Here is a 10,394-nt window from a genome sequence, read left to right on the forward strand (position 1 = left end):
AAATTGCAGCATGCTATGAACTTCACCTCTTAAATCTTTGATAAAAAGTGCTGAATTATTTCTTAGTTCACTCTGCTTCCTATTCTTACCATCCATGTTAGAAACTGCACGTCTCACCGGGTGTTGGTGGCGCACGCCTTTAATCCCAGCACTCGGGAGGCAGAGGCAGGCGGATCTCTGTGAGTTCGAGGCCAGCCTGGGCTACCAAGTGAGTCCCAGGAAAGGCGCAAAGCTACACAGAGAAACCCTGTCTCGAAAAACCAAAAAAAAAAAAAAAAGAAAAGAAACTGCACGTCTCCATAATCCCACCAGATATCTTAAAATAAGAATTTTACATCTAGAAAACAAAATATAGGCTAATGACTTATGCTCCTTTGCATATTAGTAAATGGAAACTTTTCACTTGACTATTTTGACTTCATTTATGAATTTCTTATTTTCTTACTACTGTCTTTGTATCATTTTCTTCCTCAAGGACTATTTACATTGAATGGAAATGCAGTTTCTTATTTTCTCAACTATTTTTCAGTTCCTCAAAAATATCCATAGTATCCCATGGAATATTTCCTCTTGATATGTATGGAAATTTTGGTCACTCAAGTTTTAATCTAGTGGCCCATCTCTTCACTTTTCTTTTATTCTGTTGCCTGAAGCTCCTTATCCCAACTTTAAATAGACCTACCTTACTGCACTCTTTCAATCCAGTCCCCATCTCCCCCATGGGGCTGCATGTTTCTGGAGTACCATAAATAAACACCTGGGACCATTCTGGGGCCACTCATCTGCATGTGGCTGTAGCATTAAGGATGGACACTGCCAGCCTCTGACCTATGCTTCCACCTTTTTGTGTTGAAGCAAAACTTGGATGTTCTTGGCAGAATTATATGGGAGTCATTTCAAGGAAGAAGGTAGATCCATAGGATTCTTATGGATGAAAATGCTTTAAAATGGCTTTGAGTTCATGATCTTTTAGCCTGCTTGGCATCCAAAGATGTCAACTGTGATTCTTCACCAACACTTCTGAGTTTCCAAAGCAGAATGCACAGAGCTCTATGAATAGACTTTCCCATGCTCGGCGTTGCTAGGGAACTAGGAAGTTAATCTGTTAGCCATGGTGAGAGACTTCCTTGCAGTCTGTTTGCTTTTTCCTCTTGGCTCCTTCCTGAGGCCGTGGGAAATGCTCTGCTGGGAATAAAATCCACCCATAAAGTAGAATCACCTCCCTCTACCACGGAAGAAAACAGAACCAACCACTTGGATGGGTTTGTTCTTTCACGATGTATATCATTTCGATTTGGAATAAGCCCCTTCTGTCACTCAAGACCTATATCTTTTGGCAAGCTACTTCTCAGATCTCCACTTTTTGCATTTTTTTTTGATAGTGCTACTCATAAAACAACTGACATTTGCTTAGCACTACTCTGTGTCAGGCATTTATTTATATGTTTAATTTTTGTGACCCTCACAGCAACGCAATGCAACAACTACTAGTTTGATCCCTGTTCTGCACTGACAAAAAAACAAGAACAGAGAGAATATCTTGCCCTGAGACACAAACTAGAAAGTTGTTGGTAAACCGAAGGATTTTTTTTTTTTTTCAAATAAAAGCATCCTGGAAAGGGTGTTAGAGGAGGGAGCCACTACTGGTCTCTTTCCGTACTTGCGCTGAGGCTCCTCTTCCTACCTCTGACAGTGGCCAGCTCCCCATCCACATGCGCCATGCACTGCATGGCAGTAGCTCCAACACATATTGGCATGCTGACTCTCTGTCCTAAAACAGAAGTCGACAGGTCGATATCAGCAACATTCCGGAGCATCCGTGGATACAACTTCCATCTAGAATTTAAATGATATGAATATTAATATATGTACAGTTTAGAATTTCAAGTGTAACCAAAATTTTAGCGTATTTTTAAAAGAGAAAACATTTTTATTATGCCCAATCATTTTATAAAGCTAAAGAAAAATGGACATTTTTAATGTTTGCTATCATAGAAAGCAAATGACAAGAGATGACAATCACATAGTATATACATACCTTAACTATTACATGGTATTCCAATTTATGTGCAGCTTGTGTGTGTGTGTGTGTGTGTGCATCTGTGTAAATTTGTCACAATTTTAAAATATAAAAATGAGAATGGCAATGGATTCCCACGTCATTTTTACTAAAATCTGACTGACACAGCAGGACTCTTTAGACATCAGCACATAGTTCTGAGAGCTATGGCAAAACCAGGCAGCCATATAACCACCACGATAGCCACATCTAGGCCAGTCAGTCATCCTTCAAATTTCCTCATTTCCTTTTCTAGTGAAAGTTTCTCCCCACCTCAATCCCCTGACACACATTGCTCTGTACCTTTCATCCTCATACTTCTGCTTTTCAAGGATACCATATTCATGAACTCACACAGTGGACAGGCTTTTGAGTCTAGCATGATGTGCTTAACGTCTGTGTGTGCTGCTGTGTGTATCACCAGCCTGTCCCATGGGACTGATGAATCCATTTCACCTCATGGAGGGTACCACTCGTAGGTGACACTTAGGATATTTCCATTTTGCATTGATAATAATCAAAGCCACTGTGAACATCCACTTATGGGCTTTAGAGTGAATATAATTTTTATTTGACTTTTCCCTAGACCATTTTGAAGATGATATACAAAGTCCTGGAGGTCACATTTGAATTTGAGAAGGTATAGATGTTCCTTCTTTAAGAGAGAGTAGCCTAAGGCAATTACTTTTAAAAATGGCATTATTTTCTTCAAAGTTCTTGAATTAAATGCTGTATCCACTGAAGAACGACAGTAAGAGAAGAGCTGACCTTTTTTGGTTGTCTATTTTGTTTGTTAAGCTCTTTCTCGGAACAGTTAATAGAAACTGAAATTTTTAATTTTTGAAAATTATTGTAAATTACTTTTCCTGTGATTCCTCTAAGTTAGAACAGAAGTTACCATTAAGCGAACAATAAAAAAAATCCATAAATCTTCCCAGGGAATAAATTATCTCTCCTATCAGCAGAATGTGTATCTCCTACTTATTTACATTGGTTATTCTCCTCATTGCCCGCAGACTAAGACTGAGCATTATTATAATAAATGTCTTGTTTAGACACATCTACAGGCCTAGCCAACAGTCTCAGTCAATTTTCTAGACTTAACTCTACTTCTAATGACTGTTTTTCTAAACGCAGAGAGGTGTGACTTCCTATAGGAGAAAGAAGGCGAAAGCCCTTCCTCAGAGGAAGCCTGTTTTCCCCAGCAGCCTCATTGGCAGTTCTGCCTGAAGGGCTTGCTAGAGCTCTCCAATCTAACCTTCCCCACACAGCACGTCTAAAAACATAACATCCCAAGCAGCGTGATAAAGGAATTTTAGTGTGGAATCCCTGTGCTGTTCCTTTGAACATCGTAATTGTCATCGTTTTCCGTCACACCACGTGCTCTGTTCCTGGAAATCTTTTCCTCCCCAGGGACACTTCCAGCCAGCATAATGCTTTGATCTCCATTTTGAGGGTGGAGGGGCAGAAGCCCAGAAAGGAGTTTCATTACCAATCATATCAAAGTGTGTTTTTAACATAAAAGAGAATTTAATAGTGGTGACTGACACGTCAGCTTTAAAAAACATTAATATTAATGTTTACCTATGACTGAAGGAACAATGTAAGCCTTCAAAAGTACACACAAAACTACGGGGCATCCTCTCTCTCTCTCTCTCTCCTCTCCCCCCCCCTCTTTCTCTCTCTCTCTCTCTCTTTCTCTCTCTCTCTCTCTCTCTCTCTCTCTCTCTCTCTCTCTCTCTCTCTCTCTCGTGTGTGTGTGTGTGTGTGTGTGTGTGTGTGTGTATGCACGAGTGCGCAGGTGTAAAATATACCTTTTTAAATGTCATCCATTTACAAACCAAAGCTCCTTCTGTCCATAAGTGGCAGCCTTACACTCATCCACTTGGTGGCGCAGTCACCTTAATAACAGCTTGCTCCCACTTTCCATAAATCCATTTTCTGTTTCAAGATAGTACAGAGACTCTTCAACCCCCCTATTTCTTGGCAAAATTAAATAGGGAAGTGTACATCTTCTTAAGTGTCCTCCAGATTTTGGTACTTTCCAAATAACAATAACTTTGCCAGACAGTTTCAGTGGATTTTTGACCACCACCCCAAACTACCCCAAATTAAAATGGCTGTCACCTCAATTATACATCTAATAATGCTTCTCCATAACCCTGTGCTGCTGTCACATGGCATCCACTTTCAGAAGAGCCTGTGAAGATGGAGGAAGCATCTGGACCATTGAGTAATAATCCTTTCAAAAGACGGAAATGAACAAAAGAATTGCAACAGGACTTTCATCCTACACTTCACACAGAACAATGCGCAGGTTCTAACTAATCAAAAACTCAAGAGATACACACACTTCTTAGGACATAACTGCTCCCTGAAAGTATTCACAAATTGCACAGCACTGAAGCCTCCCTCCTACTTTTCACACCAACTAAGCACCCGAAATTGACTTTTCTGAAAATCTAAAATACAAGCACATGGATTTCCAATTTCTTCTTAGCTTTCCACTCTACAAATTTAAAGCAAATGATTGAAAACTCTCCTTCCTCACCTGTATAATGTATCAGTTGAGAGACGCCGTGACATTTCTATTTATGTAATACTGAAAACACCACTAGTGTGTTTGTATTGTTTCTCAAATAATGAAATGAGGATGGCATCATTTTAACTACCAGATAGTTCAAATTAAACCTCCCATTTGTCAGTGTCTGTGTGAAAGGAATAGTGTAGTATACTTTTTCAAATTAGCCCCAATCTGCTCAGGCCATTCCAAACACAGCAGCCTGGCATTCTGACATTTACCTTGTTCTTATATATTTGCAAGACGAAACTGCATTCTTCTAGGTGGTTCATTTTATATCTCCTTTCATGCACCACCCCCCCTTTTTCCCCTGGTCATGATAATGCTAGTCCCAAGTCATACCAAGAAACACCTCCAAGCAGCTGCTGGGTCACACAAATGGCTCAAATTTCCAGAAATACAAAATGTGTTTGTTAGATCTGAGTCTTGATGGACAGTGGCAGTGAGGATGCTTCCTCTCCTTGCTGGAGGGAAAGGGGGTAAATTTCACAAATGCTTTTGAAACACCCCAATCTTATGTCACAATGTTATCTGATGGTTTGTTGTTTTGTATCCTTTATTTGAAACAGAGTGAGAAGCCTCAGGGTGACTTTCTTCCTGCTATGAAGAGCCAGCAGAAATTCTATTCTTATTTCTATATGATCAGCTCAATGGCACAAAGCCAGGGATTATGGTTCATGCAGGAAGCCACACAGCAATGGAGGAATTGAGATGTTAGATTGGTAATCATGGCTGATATTTATAGTAGTACAAATGCTAAGAATAGGCTGTCCTCTGAAGAAATTTGCTCAATACCATTTTAATTTCTTTAAAAAAAAACCAAAAGAATTATCAAATTTCATAAAAGACATGGCACTGCACACTCAGTTGCATGATTTGTGTCCTTGGGATAAATTAGTACATACATAGGATGCTATTTCTAGTGTGAGTGTTATAGAATTCACAAGAGGCTCTTGTGGCTGGTCATAACTTCAAAGTCACCAAGTCCCCTATGCTGCAGAAAGTTCTTGAAATTTCTCAGATAACAAAGTAGTCTGTTTTGCTGTACTCCTTTGATCCTTCTCTTGAGTAGCTGTTTTGGGGCCATTCTACATCATTTCCACCCACTAGATTATGGAAGCTAAGTCAATGTGCAGCCACTGAAATGTAAGTTCCTGTTGGTAGGAACTTTCTATCTGGATCATTGTTATGTCCTCAACTTTATAGCAGCCCTGCCTGTGAAAAACAGCTCAAAGTATAAGTCAATCAAGTGCCTAGGCATGTTGGCAAACATTCCAGCAGCACTCAGGAAACAGAGTTGGGAGGATGGCTGTAAGTCCCAGGCCAGACTGGTGTGCACAGCCAGTTTGACACCACACAGTGCTGTGGGATGTTCTGTGTGTCAAATGTGTTGCTCTGATTGGTTAATAAATAAAACACTGATTGGCCAGTAGTGAGGCAGGAAGTATAGGCGGGACAAGGAGAGAGGAGAATTCTGGGAAGTGGGAGGCTGAGTCAGAGAGACACTGCCAGCCTCTGCCATGACAAGGAAGATGTTAAGATACCAGTAAGCCACGAGCCACGTGTCAAAGTATAGATTAATAGAAATGGGTTAATTTAAGATATAAGAACATTTAACAAGAAGCCTGAGCCATCAGGCCAAACAGTTTAAACAATATAAGCTTCTGTGTGTTTATTTTATAAGTGGGCTGTCAGACTGCCAGGGCTTGGTGGGACCCAGAGAGAAAACTCTCTAGCTACAACACAGAACTATTTTGTGGGACTACAAGTAAGTTAATAAATTGGACTGCATGATATGTGGTATCTAATGGGGATAGAGAAAATTGCATAGAGATGGACTTGGTGAGCATCAAGCAGCAATGCCGAGACACCAGGCCAATAAATCAGTCAAGGGCCTGAAATGGCTTTGGGAAATAAAAACCTAGTAAGGTAGAATGTTATTTAAGGCGCACTCAGGAAAGCCATTTACCTAGTGAGTACAGTGACATGGTCCCAAGAAGGAACATTTTACAAGAGCAGGAAATGTTGAGTAAGCCTAAATAATAAAAAATGATTAAGGGGGGCTGGAGAGATGGCTCAGATGTTAAGAACACCGACTGCTCTTCCAGAGGTCCTGAATTCAATTTCAGCAACCACATGATGGCTCACAACCATTTATAATGAGATTTGATGCCCTCTTCTGACATGAAGGCAGAACATTGTAGACATAATAAATAAATAAATCTTTTAAAATGATTAAGGAAACTGCACAAAAATAAGTTTATGTACTGTTAACCCATTCCCCATCCACAGCTTTCCCATCATTTATGAGTTCAAGAACATTCCAGAGAAAGCTTGATCGAGAACTTCAGAGCCGTCCTTTACTCTCTTACCACCAACCTGTGTGTAAAACAGGTGCTGTCAACAAGAGGCTGCCTTCATTAAAAGGATTTAATATCTCATAATTCAGAAACATAAAGGTGATTTGGAGGGGTTTCACTCCAGATCAAAGAAGAAATAAGAAAGAAGGCAAATTTTCTGTCTCTGGGTATTTTCTGCCCCTTTCTGTTTAAGGAGTCATCATAAGTGGGGGACCCTAATATCTACTGTCATCACTAAGGACTACAGTGGGAGATGAATGCCATGGGAAGTCTGAGGTGTGGTAAAGACTCCCTCAGCTACTTGGCTGAGAAAACAAAACAAAGCTACAACCAAAATAATATCCACTTAAACTGTTTTTCTTTACAACAAGAAGAAAGCATAAACCATGACACTAACCATCTTGTGCCTGAAATATGAAAGCCTGAGAAAATTAATTTGGGGAAAGAGATGAAGCACTTTAGAGGAGGCATGAGACAGCAAGGGTGAAAGATGAATGCTACACAGACACACTGAAATCTAAAGTGAAAGTGTAGACAGCCATAATCAAAATGAGTGATCACAGAGAAGCCATGATGGGAACATCTGAAGCAATAATCCTATCTGGTTCAACCGGCTGGGTGGCTATCTTGCATTTAAAGGCATCTTCCTAGTCCATCAACACAAGCATTCTTTGCCACACTCTAATAAAAAGTAAATGCAGTCATCAACATTTATGACAATTGGTATGCTTGGTTAAATCAATGACTGTCATAGTTCAAGCAAAGGTAGTGCTCACTTTCGCCATCAATCCCTGGGCTTAGAATACTTCAACATTTTAAGACATCAAGATTTCTCACATGCCAGAAATTTCTACTCTTTATTAATTACAAATCCAGGCAATTTCATACCACTGTAACATAAAACTACATCTTACTCTGATGCAATATCTTTGTGTAATATTAAAACACAATTTTAAATAACAACATTTCTTACCTAGAAAATGCTCTAATATTATCAGCCAAGGTCTCCTGGTCATTTGCCCCAGATTTGTAGTAATCATATACTGACTTTTGAAGCACTGATCTGGCATGCTGTTCATAATCATTAATGCAGACCAGCCGGGGCAACATTGTAGCAGGATACAGCAACCTTAGCTATTCTTGGGAGTTTTCATGGACTGCTTTCTATGCCCAGACAATTCCATTATTTGTCAATTATTAATAGACTTTTGCCAAAGTTCATATTTAATTCTCTCTTGCTTACATCAAATGAGCAAACATTGTATGCCTAGACTTTGACATTTCATTTGCAGACTAGCCACCAAATGTACCTAAACTGCAGGGAGTTAGAGCTGAGGAGGTTGCAGAAATGAATAGGATCTGTCATATTGACAGATCAGGGAAATAAATCAAAAGTTAAGGGACTGACCTGAAATCACTCTTGGTTCAGTTCTACCTCAGGCTGGGTCTTCCAACAATCCAGATCTTTGCACTTTGCCTTGGCACCCACAATGAACTTTTTCCTCATTTTCCTTCTACACTTGTATAATGCACATGTCATATGAAAACAACTAACACAAAAATATTATAAAGCAAATGAATTATCCATAAAATGCAGAACTTCTGTATGATAAAAATTTGACCAGATTATAAATATTTGGCTTTAGCACAAAGCCCTATAGCTTATTCTCAGTTTTGTATTGCTCTGGGGGTGATTGAGGGCAGTGCCATTCTAGAAAGCTTTGTAGTCTCAATCTAAAATCCCTCCCTGTCATGGAATAGCTGGAAATATTTGGATGAGTAACACGTGGCTGGGAAAGCAATGGTACTGACCTCAACCAGGCCTGGATTTCAACCCAGTAGACCACACTATGATCAAATATTCAGCAGTTGAATTCCAAATGCCTAAACCTGTGACTACTTTCTCTTTTGAACTTGGGGCCTTACTTTCCAATCCAAGTGGTACATTTAGTGTCATGGAATCAGAGCTCTATAAAAGACCTTAGCAAGAAATTAAAGAGGGAGAAGCATAAACCGCCACAATTCCTCTCTCAGGTGAGATTATTCCTCAGCCTGTGTCCTGTATTCCAGGTTCCAGGTGCCCACAACATGTGCTGACTGACAGATTGATGGACTCTCTTCTAGCCTCACTTCCTGATCTCCACTTAACAGTTGTCTGCCAGTGCTCTTTTGACAAAACCAAAACCAAAACATTATTAATACCAAATCTATGGTGAGTTATAAAGGATGCATCATCAGTGAAAATAAAGCTCACAGAAGGTGGGGTTTTTTTAATGTGAAATATACACCACAGATTCATATATTGAATGCTTACTCTCCAGCTGATCCTACTTGAAGTTCTGGAAATTTGGGGAGGTGGGACCTAACTGGGAAAAGTAAATCATGGGGGGAAGGTCCTTGGTGGCATCTTGCCTCTCTCTCTCTTTCTCTTTACTTACTGTCTTCAAGAGGTGACTAGCATGAGACAGCAAGAGTGAAAGATGAATGCTAGACAGACACATTGAAATCTTAAGTGAAAGTGTAGACAGCCATAATCAACATGAATGATCACAAAGAAGCCATGACAGGAACATCTGAAGCAATGATCCTATCTGGTTCAACTGGCTGGGGTGGCTATCTTGCATTTAAAGGCATCTTCCTAGTCCATCAACACAAGCATTCTCTGCTACACTCTAATAAAAAATAAATGGAGTCGTCAAGTGTTTATGATGGCATTGTGATGTCCTGTCCAAATGTATAGGGCAAAAAAAGCATGGACCAGAATAAGCAACTTCTTTTAAGTTGTTAGGATCAGCAATTCTTTATAGAGCAATGAGGCCACACAGTAGGAATTTGGTAAGCATTCCTCACTCTCATCTTGTACTTTACCAACACATTTTTGTAAATGACATTTTCTTAATCCCAATTACATAAACATGAATCTCTAAAGTGTGAGAAAGCGGGTGTGATTCCCTGGCTTCTAGGAGGCCATTTTGGTTCTGTACTCAGGTCAATCCTTTTGAATAGTTCTTTGCTTAGCTCAACCTATTTTCTACACTCTTATGAGGATTATCATCCAATAACAATGTTTATACAGCCAGATTCTTTGGACAACTGTCTTCCTTCTGCATTATAAAGGTCCACTGAGTGAATGGGATACAGTGTAGAATCAAAATATCTTATACAGGTAAAGAACCTCTAAATATAGTTTGTAGATTGAAAAACATCCAAGGAAGAAAATATATTACTAGAACTCCATGTGTAATCCATGGCTTAGTTTGGACCTGAAAGCACAGGAGACACCCAGAGCCTAATGAACTGTCGTGTAAGATCCCCACAATGCTGGCCACCACAAGGAGCAGAAGACAGAGTGAGGGTACAGCCATTTCCACTCTTGACAAAGCAACTAGTAGAC

At 39.8% G+C, this 10,394-nt stretch overlaps 1 protein-coding gene across 2 annotated transcripts in view; it reads right to left on the minus strand.

Annotated features, from left to right (window-relative positions):
- Nucleotides 1-8,192, minus strand: part of Hao1 (hydroxyacid oxidase 1) — a 53,249-nt gene extending 45,057 nt beyond the window's left edge. Inside the window, exons 1-2 of one of the 2 annotated variants that reach the window (XM_006983969.4) lie at nt 7,974-8,192; nt 1,685-1,836 (exon numbers count right to left, since the gene is read on the minus strand). In XM_006983969.4, the coding sequence (XP_006984031.1) occupies nt 1,685-1,836; nt 7,974-8,110 (289 nt within the window). In that variant the 5' untranslated portion in view covers nt 8,111-8,192. Of the gene's footprint in view, nt 1-1,660; nt 1,837-7,973 lie in introns of both variants that reach the window. The other variant, XM_042276298.2, reaches the window with a different exon arrangement.
- Between the last annotated feature and the right edge of the window lie 2,202 nt (nt 8,193-10,394).

Source organism: Peromyscus maniculatus, chromosome 4, assembly GCF_049852395.1.
Source record: "Peromyscus maniculatus bairdii isolate BWxNUB_F1_BW_parent chromosome 4, HU_Pman_BW_mat_3.1, whole genome shotgun sequence".
Classification (NCBI taxonomy): domain Eukaryota; kingdom Metazoa; phylum Chordata; class Mammalia; order Rodentia; family Cricetidae; genus Peromyscus; species Peromyscus maniculatus.